Consider the following 18,275-nt stretch of genomic DNA (forward strand, 5'->3'; position numbering starts at 1 on the left):
AGTTAGACATTGGTAAAGGTTATCAATTTACAAAATATTTAATACAAGCCATGCCCTATGGTATGTTATGCATAGTATGTTCACCATGCATGATCAAAGCCACAACTTGCCTTTCAGTTTATTTCACTTCAGATTATTTTGAAAAATGTCAAGACTATGATGTAGACAGAGCTGCACCTCACAGCCCCCCTCATCCCTCCCCTTCAACTTCACAATGGATATTATACTTGTGCAGCAATGATTTGCTGCTAAAGCTGAGTCTACAATTCCTTCAAGGTGATTGGGCTAGTGACAATGATCCTGCCAAGGGTTCAATATTTACTTAACACTCTCTAAGTAGAAATCAGGGGGACTCCCATCTGAAAAGGGGAGGATCCTCGTCTGCATGCTTTGGAGTGTAAATTTGGATTTCTGTTTCACCAAGGGTACTGATCAGGGCAATAAACCGTATACTTTAAGCAATTAGGGTCTCTTTTGGGGTTGGTCATGAAGACATGTGACGAAATGAATATCTTAATCATCTAAATCGAAAAAGTTAATATATAATCTAAATCATAAAAATGTTGACTTGGTGTCTTACAATAGTCTCTTTTAGGGGCTGCATATGCTTTGTTGCAGTGTCCAGATCCATCCTCTCTTTCTGGGCGTAGTTTAAAATTCTTAGGGTGTATCACTGTCCCTTTAATGGGGAAGTCCTTGTCCCCCAAGGGCGGGTGGGGGAAGCAGAATATTTTTGTTGTCCACAATCTTGTTCCATCTACTCTCTTATCCAGTTGTGTATTCCTACAGAAATCTATACTGTCGCCTTTCTTATCAAATGAATAGACATACATACCTAATTTGTTTTGGGGTTCCATTTCTGGCTTTGTGATGTTGCACCCGTTTGTCCTTTGTGAACACTTCCCATTGTCAGCGATGCATACGTCAAAGTTCAAAATGGCGGCAGATTATAGACAATAGAGGGATCAGAGAAGGATCATCATCATCGCTTGTTGAGCATTTCTTCCATTTATTAGCTACAGGTATGAGAGGCCCCATTGTGGAGGAACATATAAAATAGTTTTTAATTAAGAAGCCTTGTAAACTTTTTTTATGGCTAATCCACGCAAATAGGGATCAGCTTATTCCTTTTTTTCGTTAGGTGTTACTTCATTTCGAGTAACTTGCGTTGCGGAACTCCACATTCTGTATTTCCATCTACGCGATCTCACGTCAGTTCAAGTCTACCGACCAATTTCTTACGCCCACTAAAACATTGTTTTCAAGTATTTCTTATCTACTTTTGACCTGTTTTATCCATAAAAATGATCACTTTGAATGAACTAGAGACTTGAAGAGTGGGTGCAATACCTGTTATGCATGTATCAGTCCAGTCGCAGTAAACTTGTTTGTTCAAATTTTTGTAGTTTCGGCCTCATGGAAACATCCGGCCATATAACCTAATTTTTGCTATTATTATTTGTATTAATTTGCCTCTCCTTTTACTTTAATTCCTTTGTGTTGGGGTATGACTGAGTCTGCGAACATTATTTGTGCCTCGATACGTACATTTCTTGGCCTCCGCAAAAGGGCGAGGCTTGAGAAACGCTAGCCAGAGGGTGATCTGGTACTTGTGCCGGACCCCTTACAGACCTCTCGCAGGCTCGCTTCTCCTAAGGCAGTTCACTTAATTGAGGGCGAAGGAACGCTTGTGCCGCAGCGCTAATAATAATAAGGGCCTACTCACAGACTACTTCAGTAGCGATGTATTACATGGCCTATCAATTTTGCAGCTATTCAGTCAAGACTGATAAACGTGTCAGCCAGTGAACGACACTCGCTGATCAAAGACCCAACCTCAGTCACGCAGTTCAGTTGCCCTTCCTGTATTTGATACACCTGTGAAGCTTCTTGCGTGAAAAGTCATTCGATAAACTACTGTCAGCTATTAGCTCTGCAGGATCACAAAAATTATCATTTCTAGTGAATTCAATCTCGAACCATTAGAAAACGATCACTTTCTTTATCATGTAATGTTTACTAGGATCAGTTTGTTTTCCGCGAAAATGTAAATATGAGACTACGATGTTGACTGTCCAATTTTCTTAGCTCAGTTCAGACGCTATGCTTCTCTCGACCTTAATCGGCCAAACTCCAGTAATAGGAGTTTTTCTCCCAAGGTAATTGATGAACACATGTTTGTTCAATTAATTTGTCAGCGTCGTTCTTTAGGAACGTTGCCGGTCGCTGAGTAAATGGGCAAATTATGAATAACAAATTTAGTGAAGCACGGTGGCTAAACAATAGTGACACTTTATTGTAATGAGTTCATTAGTGTTATGACTAAAATAGAATGTGGACACGCGAAAAATCTTGTTGGAAGGCTCGAATAACAAAGGTTGTTCACAGACATTCGAAATACTCGGTTCAGTGTTGAAAAATCATTCCTTCAGTGGATCAGTTATAGCAATCACCTACACTTGGAGCAAGTTTTTGGACAAAGATTCACGATGAAATATCTCTGTGAAGTTCTTCTCTTCTCTTTTTTCGTGACGGCGCTGTCGAACTCGACTAAACTGTCGTCTAGGCCAGCAAGAACCGATAACGATACGAAACATCATCCGCATTGTGGTGTCAATAATAACTATTTCTACGCTGGTCCCAACTCCAAGAAAATAGAAAATATGTTTTCCGACATTCAACAACAACTGACCAAACTTGAACAAGAAATCCGAAACATAAAGAAGAACCAAACTTGTCAGAAGCAAGATGGGAAAGGTTGGTGGGAAAAATTATTATTAGATTGAACGAAGACGATTTAGATGACTTGGTGCTTATTCAGTTTCGCTTTCTCTCTTTTTTTTTCAGCTGTTAATAAGAACTGCGCCGAAGTTTACAAGTCAGGCGACAAGATCAGTGGTGTATACAAAATCGATCCTGATGGTTTGGGAGAATTTGAAGTCTTCTGTGATCAGACAACAGCCGGTGGAGGATGGACGGTGTTTCAAAAGAGATATGGTGGTGCAGTAGATTTTTTCCGCGGCTGGAATGTCTACAAACAGGGCTTCGGCAATCTGAACGGCGAGTTTTGGCTCGGACTGGACAAGATTCACCGCCTGACAGCGAGGAGCAGTAACAAGCTTCGTGTTGACTTGGAAGACTTTCATGGTAAAACAGCGTTTGCAGAGTACAGTTCATTTTCTGTGGCAAGCGAAAGGGCGAAATACCTGCTGGGTTTAGGAGGTTATTCAGGTGAAACTGATTTAATCTAAAAGTGGTGTTAGTATGTAACGTTAGTCAAGTAAAGCAGTTGCACGGTGTAAGAACAATTATATCGTCGGCAATACTGATGTGGAGAAAAGGAGGAAAAGGGTTAAAAGTAAAGTGTTTTGTCATATTTTTCTCTATTTCAAAATGATTTCTCTAAATACGATTGTAGCGAAGACATTTTTCCAAGACTTAAGGGTTATTGATGTTTAGGAAATTTACACTCATTATGCAAAATGTTTCAATCTTAATTAAAAAGCGGTAAAACAAATCTTTCACTTTTTCAGGCACATTATCATAAAATTCTCACTGAAAATACATTTTTTCAGGCACGGCTGGTGATTCTCTCAGTTTTCATCGCGGCTTACCATTCACCACTAAAGATCGAGATAATGATGCCTCCTCAAGCAACTGTGCCTCCACGTATACGGGCGCTTGGTGGTACAAGAGTTGCTATTACTCAAACCTCAACGGCCTCTACATGAATAATAAAAATGACGGTAAAGGAATGGCGTGGTATCACTGGAAAAAAAATTATAAATCTGTTAAGAGGTCTGAGATGAAAATCCGTCCAAAGGACTTCTAAGGTTCATCATACTTTGACAGTGTCAAAAGATGAATATGTTCTCAGCAAATATTTAAGGGTTGATGTATTTTAGTTTTAAAAGTAAAGTTTTCAAAAAAATCAGAAGTGCATGATTATTAATCAAAGTTAAAACCGCTGACGAAGCCATAAAAATAAAATACTTCTATAAAAGAGATGTAGGTGTAGCTAAGCTTGTGGTTCCAATAAAGATAAAACAATGGGGAAAACAAAGTGTCTTTGCTGTAACATCAATATTTCAGTGGTGCCTGACAAAATAAGACGCTGTTGAAAGCGTTAACTCGAGTCTGCTTGAGGAGTATATAAGGAATAAGGCGAAAAAAAAAGCGAAAAAAAGCTAACAAAAAAAAAAAGAGCAACCCGAAAACAACTAAGAGTATCCACACGTCAATCACATGACAGTTAAACGGGTATAATAAACGTGAGAGGATCACATCCAAGTGAAGGGCATTTGGCGACGAAACACGAAAAAACGGCCAGTAGATAAAGACTCGCCGCCTACGGCTAGGTTCGAGTAATAATAATTGAATGTGACCCTAAAATTATAAAAGTGACGCAACAGAAACTCGACGTGTATATTTTGCCATTAAACGGGCCAAATCAGTAGAGAATAATACAGAACTAAAAGCCCAAGCAACAAAAGCGAAAAAAATCTAACAAAAAAAAACGAACAAAATGAACAACCCGACAACAACTAAGAGTATTTACACATCAATCACATTACAGTTAAACGAGTAGAAATGAGACAGGATCACATCCAAGTAAAGGACTGTAAAAAACTTCATATAGATATTATTTCTGTGATAATCTCTTTCATATTAGGATAAAGAGGATTCATAAGTAGATAATCCTGTCCGATGATGTCCTGCTGACGTGAAAAATCCACAAGTCGATTATATATTCTCCAAATAAAAATTTGTTTTCGAGGAGATCGGAAACTTTGAGTCGTAAAGTACATTATGGGAGACTCCTTTGAAATATTAAGGACTTTTTTTCCCACAACTTCTTCAACAAATATCTCTATTTTACAACAGATCGAACAAATGTCAATCTGCGTTTTTCAGGCAAGCGGCAGCAAACGCGAGGCGAGCGTGGGGGGATAGAAACGTGTGAAAGGAAGACCGCCAAACAACAACAATGTTCAATGAAGGAGTAGCATAACTTAACACTGGCTCGTTCTTCCCATCAACAACGCGCTTTAATCAATTTGCCGACGTCAAACTAGACTCCTTTCTTTTATTCACCGATGTTTTATAGGACTTGTTAAATAACGAAACAATATCCAATTTGTGGTTGAAATGGCGAAGTCAAATGAAGAAATAGATACAGTACGCAAATTAAAGATAAATAAACACTTTGGTCCACCCTAAATTTTTTTCCAAGCTAGTAATAATCACAGATTTGTAAAGTGTGTCCGATCTCGATTCGTAATGAGTGTTTCTGTCTTGGCTTGACAAAATCCAGAGTACCATTAACCTATAATCATAGAATGTTTCGTGGTGCGGCTCATAATAATTCATTTTGTTCGATCAAAAGTCATATTAGGCACGAAAAAGTCGACGACTGCATAGGAAACTTCAATTTATGCAAAGTCCTCGAATATTTGTCAACTTTTGGGACACATAACCTGACACCTGACAACGTTTCACGAGCTTAATGCGATCTTTCTCTAACTTAGATTATGGATAATTGGCAAAAATGGCGTCAAATAAACCATGTGTTTTGTTCCGTTGGACTAAAAGTTATCCTTAAATTTCGCTCATATTTGCGACCAACTCTTGAAAGTTAAGCTTTCAGCTGTTTTTCACGACCGATATCACCAATTACTACATGTGAGTACCGAAAATAAAGCTTTTAATCAACGTTTATATAAAAATATCAAGAATTTAGCTGAGGTGGCGACTTTATTGATCAGTTTTTGGCAATTTTTTTTAGCAACTTTTTGATATTCCAGTGAGAAACTTTCCACTATTCTACGAGCACAATCGGTACAGGCCTATACCCTACTCGTAAACATTTTATTAAAAACATATAAAAATAATTAAATAACAGTTCTTTTGCGCTCGAACAGTCTATACTTTTTTCGTTTCTTTGTTGGGACTTTTATTTTCTATAAGTATCCATTAGAGTTTCCTTTTTTTAGTTATGCGATAGTAAGAAGTTAAAAATTGTTTATAATCCCTTGGCGATGGGACATTGTAAAAACAGTTCTTTAAAAAAACCTTTTGTTTTGTTTTTCGATGTTGGCCAATAACTGAGCCTCGAGTCCATGTACTCGACCCAGTTACGCAGCTCGTTTCTAATCATATCGAACATGGGCTGACACTTCTTTAGTTGATAAACTTTTGTCCAAATATCTGAGGATTTTACAGTTGTGGTTTCAAGCAACAGATATGTTTTCTTAACTTGTTAATAAGCAAGGCCGCGGATGATATTTTTCTCTTTACTGAACTTGTTAAAGCTTACGTTGGATTGAAGGCAACAAAGGTTTCATTTGAACACAAGTAATTATTAAGGTATTCATTCCGAAGGCAACTTTGTCCACAAGGAGGTTCTGGGCGACAAAGAGGGCGATTTCTACAGTATCCTGAAAGACTTCGCAAAGAAGAAAACCATGCAGGGCTTGCGGCTAAATCACTTGGTCTTTGTGATTACTAGCATATTTCTGTTAGTTTTGTTCGTTGGGGCAAACAGAGACTTATGTGGGAGTGTTTTTAAACCTCAAGTTGGTAAGTAATAAACCCGGCTCGGTCCAGCCTAATTTCCTCATGTTTACCTAAAGACTTCTCTTTGCAGGCTATGCCTTACTGGGTCACGTTATGACTAAAACTGATGTTCTTGACGAGTTTGAGTGTCAGCTAAAATGTATGGGAAATGGCAGTTGCAAATCGTTTAATGTTTATCACAAAAGCAATAATACGAAGCGCATTTGTGAGCTGAACAACATAACATGGCAGATGAACCCGGATGATTTCAAACAGAAGAAAGGATCCACGTACTTTGAATCTGTTCAGGTCAGTAAAAAAATGCATCTCTGAAGTTTGCTTGTTATCGTGTTGGATTCTATAGGCGTTAATGCAATCATTGTTAATTCGTGTCAATATTAAATTTTGGTAACACTAACATTAATCACCGTTTAGTTTCCATTGTTTGCTATTAACAACCGTTTCAAAAGTCGTATTTGTTTAATCCTTAGAGATCACAGAGTTTGGACGCCTTGCTTTTTTTCCTTCTTATTTTTTCCTGGTTTTGTGAATAACCTTGAGCAAGTAAGTTAAAAAGGAATGCTGGAGTTGCACGAGCGCGAAAATTTAAAAAGCCAGCATGCAGAGACTGCTGTAAGCAAGGCTTGCTCCCGACCCTCTCAGTCATTAGTACATTTAGTCTCAATGCCTAAGGAAAAGACAATTGGCATAAATGAACTCCGATTTGGTTCCCTTTTCCTGTTATCCTTAAAGCAAGGCTTTAGATAGCATCGACAATAGCTTAGAGAACTCGGTGGCACGACGTTCAATGTTTCCCTTTTGCCGTTTAACGTAAGGATCAAGTTTAACTTCAATTTATACAGAGTAGCTTTGCAGCTGCCATCAATTTTTTATAACAGAGCGCCGTGAAAACAACAGAAGGCATAAAAAGTAAGACTTACTTCATAATTTGTTAATTGGATTCTTTGTCGCACACGCAATTACCTCCTCAAAAAAAATGTTCTCCTGATTTACACTTTTATCTCTCTACATTTTATATACATTCATTCACGAAGAATTGATTTTTCTTTATTGAATGATCTAAATTTAATCCTTGAGCAGTTTTTTCGTTTAATGCCTTTTGAGATGTTTCACATCGTCATAATTCAACAGTTTAAAGGATGATGTTCCATTGCAATCGCTTTTCATAGAAATAAATAGGAATCAAAATTATATTAGTCATAGAAAAGTCTATCGCTTGTACGGCCATCAAAAAACTGGAGGAAACATTCTTGACGCGTTTTTTTAAACTTGACCCAGGCCACATGCGTCCATGTTTTCCATGAAAACAATGAACAAATAAATGGCAGCAAGTGTCGTCCGGGATACAAAGGAGAAAGGTGTCAAATACGTAAGTACTTATTACAATAACAATTTAACGTCTATTATGGCTCCAAGCCCGTTTTTCAAAAATTGTAAAATGGTCGCCATTTAAACATTTCATGGTCGCGCAACTACTCCTCTCTCACTCCTAAAGAAAAAATAAAAAAGAAAGAAAACGTCTGGTACCAGAGAAGATTCACAACAAAGATGCTGAGACCGGATTAATACGATTTCGGTCGATTGTGCAGCTGAAAAACATCTCTCATAGTTTGCAGTGAGCTAAACTATTAGTGTTGAAAACCTTCCTTATTTTAAACAACATTTTGAATCGCTTAAGACTTATTTCGTACTGCAAAGTTGATGATTAGACTGAGATGCTGAACGTCATTTAAATGAAGGTTATGTCATTGAAATCAGTTTGACTTGATCAACGCTCATTTATGGTTCATGCGTATCTAGAGTGACGGAACGGCGAGAAAGAACAAGAGAAAGACAGGACAAACGGGCGTTGTTCGATAATTCGACCAAAGATTGATAATTTTCTCAAGTCTCCTTTTTTTATTTTTCTTTTCTTTTCGATCTGTTGGTTGCCAATTGGCGACTTTGGTCTAAAGTTTAGTTGACAAATATGACCAGATATATTTTTCACCCGCCAACTTGAAGCGCTGATATAGCTATGAGCAATTTGAGCTAACCAAACAGCCACACCTTTAAAATTGTCAATGAGCCATGCGTGCATGCATGAACCATTAGTGCATGCCTAGATAGTCACTCACTTTTAAAAATAAAACGTTTGATCTTGATAGTGCAGCACACGCTTTATTTGTGAAACTCAACGCATTGTTAACAAACCTTTTTTCCAACATCCGTTATATGTTTCTTGACCCGTCCGCTTTATGGCGCACCGTACGAGGAGTTGACGAACTCTGGATAACAACTCGCAATTGAATTCAATTTCATTTCACCTGCAGATGAAAATTAGGCAAAGAATTGACCCTCATAGGTGGACTGCACCTTTAGCAATTACAAAAAAGCAGCCTGAAAAAATTTCAGGCTTCGAAGGGATTCGAACAGTCGTGCCAAGAGGGGTTTCACACAATCTACTTTAGGTAACTAGGCAGAATACAACCTCTGCACCAAGCCGAATATTACATTTCAATGTGGATCAGATTGCTGCGGTTTACTCCAAATCTAGAAATTGATTACATGGCAAACCTTGGCTCAAAACTTGAAGGTGGGAACAGGGAAATTAATGATAGTACTTTGTCCAGTCTGTAAGACATTTCTTTCGCTAGCTGGATCGCATTTTTCAGGTGTGGATTTGCAATGATAGATCTGTTCAAAGTGTTCTTCCGAGATTTTGTTGCTGTCGTCGAGTTTCGTGTTCTAATATATGTCTTTTTTAATTCTTATTTATCACACCATTTATTTATTTTTTTACACGGCCTGTCAACGCGATCAACAGTAGTTTAGAGTAACCAAACCCAACTACAGAAGACAAAAAGCTTCTGTCTGCATTAAAATTTTCGTGATGATTAAGCAAATGTGGAATCAAACTCCAAAAGATTGACAATAAAGAAGACTACGGCGAAGGACGATGATGATGATCTTGATGCACACAATAATGATCAATTGTTTTTCTTATAGCTTATGCTTATAAATATTTTCTTTCCTAGAAGGCAGGATTTATGGGGATAGGGATAATTACAAGTTTACGAATGTCTTAGTAGGCTGGTAAGAAAAAGCTAAGTTTTTTCGGGATGGAAAAATAATAGAACCGAGTATTCTACAGAGATTCCAAGTTGCTGGTAGCAAAATCAATTTTCAAGCTCCCCATTTAAACCTCATTAGGTTGCAATCCCAATTACATAAAATTGAATACTCTCTCTTGTAGCTTCTAAGAGCTGTCTCGAAATTTACAAGTCTGGCTATAAGATGAGTAGAGTGTATTACATCGATCCTGACGGTTTGGGTGAATTTAAAGTCTTCTGTGATCAGACGACGGCTGGGGGAGGATGGACGGTGTTTCAAAAGAGATTTGACGGTACTGTAGATTTCTTCCGCACCTGGGATGACTACAGACAGGGCTTCGGCAATCTGAACGGCGAGTTTTGGCTCGGGCTGGACAAAATTTATCGCCTGACTGCGAGCAGCAGTAACAAGCTTCGTGTTGACCTGGAAGACGTCCGTGGTGGAAGGGCATTTGCAGAGTACCAGTCATTTTCTGTGGCCAATGAGGAAGAGAAATATTTATTAATATTGGGAAGTTATTCAGGTGCGATTGAACTTTCTCACAACGACTATATATTCGAGGGCATATTGTTAATTTGCACCCGCGCAGTGTCTCTTGCGAGCTGAGCGCGCGTACTAAGAATTATGTTATCAAACATTTTGCTAGTATAAGTTGGGCCTCACGAAAACCTCACTCTGAACATGGTAGTGTTTGTTGCTGTGGAGGTGATTGTTCGTTGCATGACGATTAATTCAAGAGTTTTTTTTAACAGGCTCTGCAGGTGATTCTCTTGCATATCATCGTGGCCTACAATTTAGCAGCAAAGATCAGGATAATGACAGATCCCAACACAACTGTGCTTCATCCATGAAAGGCGGCTGGTGGTACAACAGTTGCCAACACTCAAACCTAAACGGTTTGTACCGAAAAGGACAAAGTGGATCAACGGTAATGCGCTGGAATCGCTGGAGAGGCAGTGAGTCTGTCGAAAGATCAGAGATGAAAGTTCGTCAAAATGACTCCTAAGGTCTGATATTGGGAGTTCCAGGTCAAATGAAAGAAAACATGTATTCTGAAGGAAAAAAGAGCATGCTGTTGTTTTTTGTTTTCTTGGCTTATATTTCAAAGACTCGATCGTTACTTCTTGTTGGTTAAACTTTCACTGTAAAAAGGTTTCAAGGTTTGTAGAAATCAAATTTTCGTGTCGTAATCGGAACAACTAAGAATAAGAGATTGTTTAATAGTGTAAAGAGTTTTCCATATGATTTTGTTTTCAACACTGCTGTCATGGTACCTCAAGAGATTTGCAGTGCGAGGACGAATTTGTTTCTTCACTTAAAAGTTTTGATGAGCTATTTACATATTGCTAAACGAAAGAACAATTAACTTTCTAATTCAATGGCTCAAGCAAAGGATGGCTGGATGCTCTAGAAGGCATGGTCTGAGGTCTATTTGATATTTCAAATGACAAAGTCCGTTTTTAATCTTTTCTCATTCTCATAATCTAAAGTAAGCTTATCATCGGCTCGCTAAGAATATTAAAGTTGATAATCCTCAGATAAAGCTATTGCACATCATTTTTAAACGCTCTGTTGAGTCTCCTATTAGAAACATCTTTCTTCCAACGCCCCTAGAGCTCATGCGCGCTACTGAAATTGCTGCTGATCATGAGAATAGAACAACTGGCTCATGTTGATCTTGACGGTATATTTTGTGATCTTAGCCGAAATCTCCGCCTTTGTTTTTTTATTCGAAAAAAGATTGCTCTTCACCTAGTATGTGGCAGCCAGGCATAGGTCTGGCCAATTTTGTAAGTGGATGGTATAATGTTGTTCAGGCCCTTTGAACCCAAAGTTCTCGCTACTCAGGAAGTGTTAGCAACGGCAGGAGCCCATTACTTAAGTAATGGACTCCTGGAAACAGGTATAAAACACGTGTGTACACACCTTTGGTATACTTCCTTCAAGAGAGAAGCAGAAACCTGTGTCGAAATTGTGAAAAAGCTGTACCACACTTCCCTATTAAGTCACGGTTTATTCACCTGATTTAACGATTTTACAACAACGCTTCGGTTAACTTCCACACACAACTCTCGGCTTACTCGAAGGGAACACACACAACTTCCCGTTGTAAGCACGTGGAACAGTGCCATACATGGGGTGATAAAACATGTGCCGCATACATGCTTGTTTGGCTATGTATAGATAAATGAAATCACTTATAAATGTCAATCAAGTTAAGAATAACTAATGTATTGTTCAGTTTCCAATACCTGCCCCTTGCACGATATGATTAGTACAGTGGGAATGAAAAAGACTCTAGTGTCCAGTTGTCTATGGTCGCTAATTGGTCATCTTTCCTAGGCTCCTCTCGGCCGTAGTTTATAAACATAGACTTTGCGGGATTATTTATCGTCTTTGCCGAAGTGTGCACGATCATTTCAGCTGGAAGTAGCGCGCTAATGATCAAATTGGGAATTCAAATCAAGAAGGAGACTCTTACCTTTCAACCCGTGATAATTCCGACCTACATACCTGCAGAAAATTGGGAAAATGCTAGATACATCTTCATGGATACTTACTCAGTAACAGTTGTTCCTCAACTTTTTTTTCGTGTATTCGGGAAAGTAGTGGATCTGACACGATCATTAATGAAAATCAGGATCATGGTTAAAAATCTGTGAAATTCAATGCTGATCGTAAATTTATTTGCATATTAAATGTTAACTTGGATCTCCTATGACCGAACATGTCATCATCATGGAGCAGAATTTTCACGAAACGAGCTCCAACTGAGAAAACGAGACTCGTAAAGATATCTAGTCATTCGGGAACCAGATTTAATTTATATCAGCATATATATAATCAGTGTGTTTGTTTGTTTCTGTTTGTGTGCTTTCCACACCAACAGTTACTTTTTGAACAGGTCCTCTTTACCACTTGTACGGCTTTGTCTATTATCATGCAGGACTATGCACTGAATCAGCCTATACGTTGAATTGGCATATTTTCATTACCAATTCATTTCATATACTCTTTGAATGATCTTATTCTTATTTTTGCAAACTTGATTTTAAAATTTAATTGTCCTTAAAGACTTGTTATCCTTGTTATCATACCTTATGTGTTTTGCCTTGTTATCCTTGTTATCATACCTTATGTGTTTTGCCTTGTTATCCTTGTTATCATACCTTATGTGTTTTGCCTTGTTATCCTTGTTATCATACCTTCTGTGTTTTGCCTGGGGTTCCATTTTAAACTGGCTTTGTGATGTTGTCCCCGCTTTTCCATTGTGAACACTTCCCATCGTTAGCGTTGGAAAGTTCAAAATGATGGCAGATTGTAGACAATAGAGGGATCAGAGAATGATCGTCATCATTGCCTGTTGAGCATTTTTTCATTTATTAGCTCAAGGTATGAGAGGTCCTATTATGGAAGAACACATAAAACAGTTTTTAGTTAAGAAGCCTTGCAAAGTTTTTTTAGCTAGTCCACGCAAACAGGTATTAGCTAATTGCTTTTTTTCGGTAGGCGTTGCTTCATTTCGAGCACCTTACGTTGTGAAACTCTACATTCTGTGTTTCCATCGACGATCTCACGTCAGTTCACATCTACCGGCCAATTTCTCACGCCCACCGAAGCATTGTTTTTAAATATTTCTTATCTACTTTTGACCTATCATTCATAAAAAAATTATTACTTTGAATAAAACTGGAGACTTGGAGAGTGGATGCTGAAAAAAAAAAACAATATCTGTCATTCATGTATCAGTCCAGTCGCAGTAAACTTGTTTGTTCAAATTTTTGTAGCTTCGGCCTCATGGAAACATCCGGTTACATAACCTAGTTTTTGCTACTATTATTTTAATACTTTGCCTCCACTATTACTGAAATTTCCCAGTGTTGATGCATGAGTAGCCAGCAAGCGTTATTAGCGCCTCAATACGAACATTTCTTGGCCTGCGAATAAGCCCGAGGCCTTGAGAAACGCTAACTGGCGGGTGATCTGGTACTAGTGCCAGATCCCTAGAAGACCTCTCGCAGTTCAGTTGAGGGCGAAGGAACGCTTGTGCCGCAGCGCTAATAATAATAAGAACCTACTCACAGACTACTTCAGTAGCAATGTATTACATGGCTATCAATTTTGCGACTATTCAAACAAGACTGATAAACGTGTCAGCCAGTGAACCACATTCGCTGATCAAAGACCCAACTTCAGTCACGCAATTTAATTGCCCTTCCTGCATTCGATGCACCTGTGAAGCTTCTGCATGAAAAGTTACTCGATGAAATATTATCAGCCATTGACTCTGCAAGATCACAAAAATAATCAATTCTAGCGAATTGCATTCTGAACCATTAGAAAACGATCACTTTCTTTATAATGCAATTTTTACCAAGATCAGTTTGTTTTCAGCAAAAATGTGAACACGAGACTGAGATTTTGACTAGCCAACTTTCTTAGCCCAGTTCAGACGCTCTGTTTCTCTCGACCCGAATCGGTCAAACTTCAGTAATAGGATTTTTTCCCTAAGGTAATTGATTAACAAATGTTTGTCCAATTCATTTGCAAGGTCGTTCTTTGGGAACGATGCCAGTCGCTGAGTCACTGAGCAAATTATGAATAACAAATTTAGTGAAGCGCGGTGGGTAAACAATAGTGACACTTTATTGTAATGAGTATATGAGTGTTATGTCTAAAATAGAATGCTGACACGCGAAAAATCTTGTTGGAAGGCTCGAATAACAAAGGTTGTTCACAGACATTCTATAAACTCGGTTCAGTGTTGAAAAATCATTCCTTCAGTGGATCGGTTATAGCAATCACCTGCACTTGCAGCAAGTTTTCGGACGTAGATTCACGATGAAATATCTCTGTGAAGTTCTTCTTTTCTGTTTTTTCCTGACGGCACTTTCGAACGCGACGAACATGTCGTCTAAACCAGCAAGAACCGATAACGATACGAAACATCGTCCACATTTTAGTATCAATAACAACTATTTCTACGCTGGTCAGAACTCCGGGAAAATAGAAAGTATGTTTTCTGACATTCAACAACAATTGACCAAACTTGAACAAGAAATCCGAAACATCAAGAAGAACCAAGCTTGTGAGAAGCAAGATGGGAAAGGTTGGTGGGAAAATGACTTTTAGATTGAACGAAGACGATTCAGTTGACTTGATGCTCATTCAGTTTCACTTTCTATCTTTTTTAAAGCTGTTTATAAGAACTGTGCCGAAGTTTATAGGTCAGGCGACAAGATCAGTGGTGTATACAAAATCGATCCTGATGGTTTGGGAGAATTTGAAGTCTTCTGTGATCAGACAACAGCCGGTGGAGGATGGACGGTGTTTCAAAAGAGATATAAAGGTGCGGTAGATTTTTTCCGCACTTGGGATGACTACAAATGGGGCTTCGGCAATCTGAACGGCGAGTTTTGGCTCGGACTGGACAAGATTCACCGCCTGACTGCGAACAGCCGCAAAAAGCTTCGTGTTGACTTGGAAGACATCCACAGTAACACAACGTTTGCAGAGTACGGTTCATTTTCTGTGGCAAGCGAAAGGGTGAAATACCTGCTGAGTTTGGGAGGTTATTCAGGTGAAACTGATTTAATCTAAGAGTGGTGTTCGTAAGTAACGCTATTCGAGTAAACTTCGCAGGTAGTGTTGAAAGCAGTTGTCCGGTGTAAGAATAATGATACTGTCGGCAATACTGAGGTGAAGAAGAAAAGGAAAAGGGTTAAAATTAAATTATTTTATCATATTTTTCTTTATTTCAAATTGATTTCTCCAAATACGTTTATAGCGAACACATTTTTCCAAGACTTATAGGTTATTGATGTTTAGGAAATTTATACTCATTATTCAAAATGTTTCTTAATGAAAAAGCTGAAACAAATCTTTCACTCTTTTAGGCACATTATCATAAAATTCCCACTGAAATTCTTTTTTTCAGGCACGGCTGGTGATTCTCTCAGCTATCATCGTGGCTCACCATTCAGCACTAAAGATCGAGATAATGACGCCGACTCAGGCAACTGTGCCTCCAATTATACGGGCGCTTGGTGGTACAAGAGTTGCTATCACTCAAACCTCAATGGCCAGTACATGAATGGTAAAATTGATGTTAAAGGAATGGCGTGGTATCACTGGAAAAAAAATCATAATTCTGTAAAAAGATCTGAGATGAAAATCCGTCCAAAGGACTTCTAAGGTTCGTCATACTTTGATAATGTGAACCAAAAGATGAATATGTGCTCAGCAGATACATAAGGGTTGATGTATTTTAGTTTTAAAAGTATAGTTTTCAAACAAGTTAGAAGTGCATGTATTATTATTCAAAGTTAAAACCGCTGAAGAAGCCATGAAAATAAAATACTTCTATGAAAGAGATGTAGATGTAGCTAAGCTTGTGGTTCCAATAAAGATAAAACAAAGGAGGAAAAAAGCGTCTTTTGCTGTAACATTAATATTTCATCAGTGCCCGACAAAACAAGACGTTGCTGAAAGCGTTAACTCGAGTCTGCTTGAGGAGTATATAAGGAATAAGAACGAATTTTTTCTTAGTAGCATGAGTTTAGGTATATAATTAAACTTTGAGAAACAAGGACGTCGGCATGATGTCGTCCCCAGTTTCAAAGGTCTACACAAGGAACGCCTTGGACCATGAGCCAATTAAGGACTCTTTTTTCCCTCAACTTCTTCAACAAATGTTTGTTTTACAACAGAACAAATGTCAGTTTGCGTTTTCAGGCAAGCTGCAGTAAGCGTGAGGCGAGCGTGGGGGGATATAAGTGCGTGAAAGGAAGAGCGCCAAACAATAACAATATTCAATGAAGGAGGTGCACAACTTAACACTGGCCCGTTCTTCCCATCAACAACGCGCTCTAATTAATCTGCCGACATCAAACTAGACACCGTTCATTCATCCACCAATGTTTTATAGGACTTGTTAAATAACGAAACGATTTCCAATTCGTAGTTGAAACGGCGAAGTCAGATGAAGAAATAGATACGGTGCGCAAATTTAAGATAAATAAACATTTTGGTCCACCCTAAATTTTTTTCCAAGCTAGTAACAATCACAGATTTGTAAAGTGCGTCCGATCTAGCTTCGTAATGAGTGTTTCTGTCTTGGCTTGACAAAATCCAGTGTATAATTAACCTATAATCATAGAATGGTTCGTGGCCGGACAAACCGGACTAGGAACATTCGACTGACGACAACTATTCACTTGACTCAGAAGATGACTTCCGCCCAGGTTGTCGAAACGTCGTCACCACTACCGACAACAGTCCTTCTCAGAATTACACCCACCCGGAAGATCAAACTACACTAATAAATTGTGAAATGGTCGCTATTGAAAAATTTTTGGTCGCCCCACTACTTCCCTCCCACTGCTCAAGAAAAAAGCAGGAAAAAAAAACGGTCATCAACAGGAGGAAATCTCATGTTGTACTGGATAAACTATCTACTAAGGCGAACATTTGCCAAATTTAAACGGTTACTTGCTTGCCGATTAAAAGAAAAAGAGTTGAAGAGGTTCTAATGTCTGATAGCAGAAATGATTTACAGCAAAGCTGCTGAGACCAGATTAATATCGTAAAGATTTCGGTCGATTGTTCAGCTAAGGAACATCTCTCATAGTTTGAAGTGAGCTAAACTGTAAGCATTGAACACCTTTCTTATTTTAAAAAACATCTTGAATCACCTAAGACTTAGTCACCATACCTCGTCAGCAAAGTTGATGGTTAGACTGAAATGCTAAACGCAAAATGAAGGTTATATTATTGAAATCAGTTTGACTTGATCAACGCTCATTTAAGGTTAATACGTATCTGAGAGTAACGGAACGGCGAGAAAGAACAATAGAAAGACAGTAAAAATTGGCGTTTGTTCGATTGACGATAAAGAAGACTACGGCGAAGGACCATGATGATGATCTTGATGCAGACTATAGTGGTCAATTCTGACGAAGGGCTAACGCTCGAAACGTCAGCTTTTTTACCCTTTACGGTGGCTAATTTACGTTTTCAACCCAGTTGTTAACACTAAATTACCTGCTATAATCTCCCACCGACGCAGCACCACAGTTTCTTTAGAAACTTACCCCTTTATAGTGGTCAATTGTTTTTTTTACAACTTATGCTTGTAAATATTTTTGTTCCTAAAAGGCACGATTTGTGGGGATAGAGACGGTCTATACCGAAAAGGTCAAACTGGATTAACGGTAATGCGCTGGAATCGCAGGAGAGGAAGTGATTCTGTCGAAAAATCAGAGATTAAAGTTCGTCCAAATGACTCCTATGGTCTGGCATTGGGAGCTTTGGGTCAAAAATGAAAGAAAATATGTATTCTGAAGGAAAAGTAGGCATGCTGTTGCTTTTTCTTTTCTTGGCTTATATTTCAAAGACTCGATCGTTACCTCTTGTTGGTTAAACTATCATTCTAAAAAGGTTTCAAGGTTTGTAGAAATCAAATTCTCGTGTGATGATCGGAACTGCTAAGAACAAGAGATTGTATGAGTTTTTTTTAATTTATCGCCAGGATCAAAACTGGTTAACACGCTTTCATGGTACCTCAAGAGATTTTCAGTGCGAGAGCAAATTTTTTTTAACTTAAA

At 38.4% G+C, this 18,275-nt stretch overlaps 3 protein-coding genes across 4 annotated transcripts; all 3 read left to right on the forward strand.

Annotated features, from left to right (window-relative positions):
* The first annotated feature begins 1 nt into the window (after position 1).
* LOC131772657 (microfibril-associated glycoprotein 4-like) lies at positions 2-4,052 on the forward strand. 2 transcript variants are annotated; one of them, XM_066165136.1, is made up of 3 exons: positions 2-276; positions 2,848-3,231; positions 3,576-4,052. In XM_066165136.1, the coding sequence occupies exons 1-3, from the start codon at positions 51-53 to the stop codon at positions 3,830-3,832; spliced, it is 867 nt and encodes a 288-aa protein (XP_066021233.1). In that variant the 5' UTR covers positions 2-50; the 3' UTR covers positions 3,833-4,052. The 2 variants fall into 2 exon arrangements, with proteins under 2 accessions (XP_066021233.1, XP_058944598.2); XM_059088615.2 differs by lacking the exon at positions 2-276 and adding an exon at positions 1,084-2,757.
* A 2,617-nt stretch (positions 4,053-6,669) lies between these two features.
* Positions 6,670-10,675, forward strand: LOC131772682 (microfibril-associated glycoprotein 4-like). The gene is made up of 4 exons (XM_059088644.2): positions 6,670-6,864; positions 7,855-7,945; positions 9,812-10,192; positions 10,422-10,675. The coding sequence occupies exons 1-4, from the start codon at positions 6,670-6,672 to the stop codon at positions 10,673-10,675; spliced, it is 921 nt and encodes a 306-aa protein (XP_058944627.2).
* A 3,704-nt stretch (positions 10,676-14,379) lies between these two features.
* On the forward strand, positions 14,380-16,089 carry LOC131772679 (microfibril-associated glycoprotein 4-like). The gene is made up of 3 exons (XM_059088642.2): positions 14,380-14,779; positions 14,867-15,250; positions 15,608-16,089. The coding sequence occupies exons 1-3, from the start codon at positions 14,512-14,514 to the stop codon at positions 15,862-15,864; spliced, it is 909 nt and encodes a 302-aa protein (XP_058944625.2). The 5' UTR covers positions 14,380-14,511; the 3' UTR covers positions 15,865-16,089.
* Positions 16,090-18,275: the final 2,186 nt, after the last annotated feature.

Source organism: Pocillopora verrucosa, chromosome 4 (assembly GCF_036669915.1).
Source record: "Pocillopora verrucosa isolate sample1 chromosome 4, ASM3666991v2, whole genome shotgun sequence".
Lineage (NCBI taxonomy): Eukaryota > Metazoa > Cnidaria > Anthozoa > Scleractinia > Pocilloporidae > Pocillopora > Pocillopora verrucosa.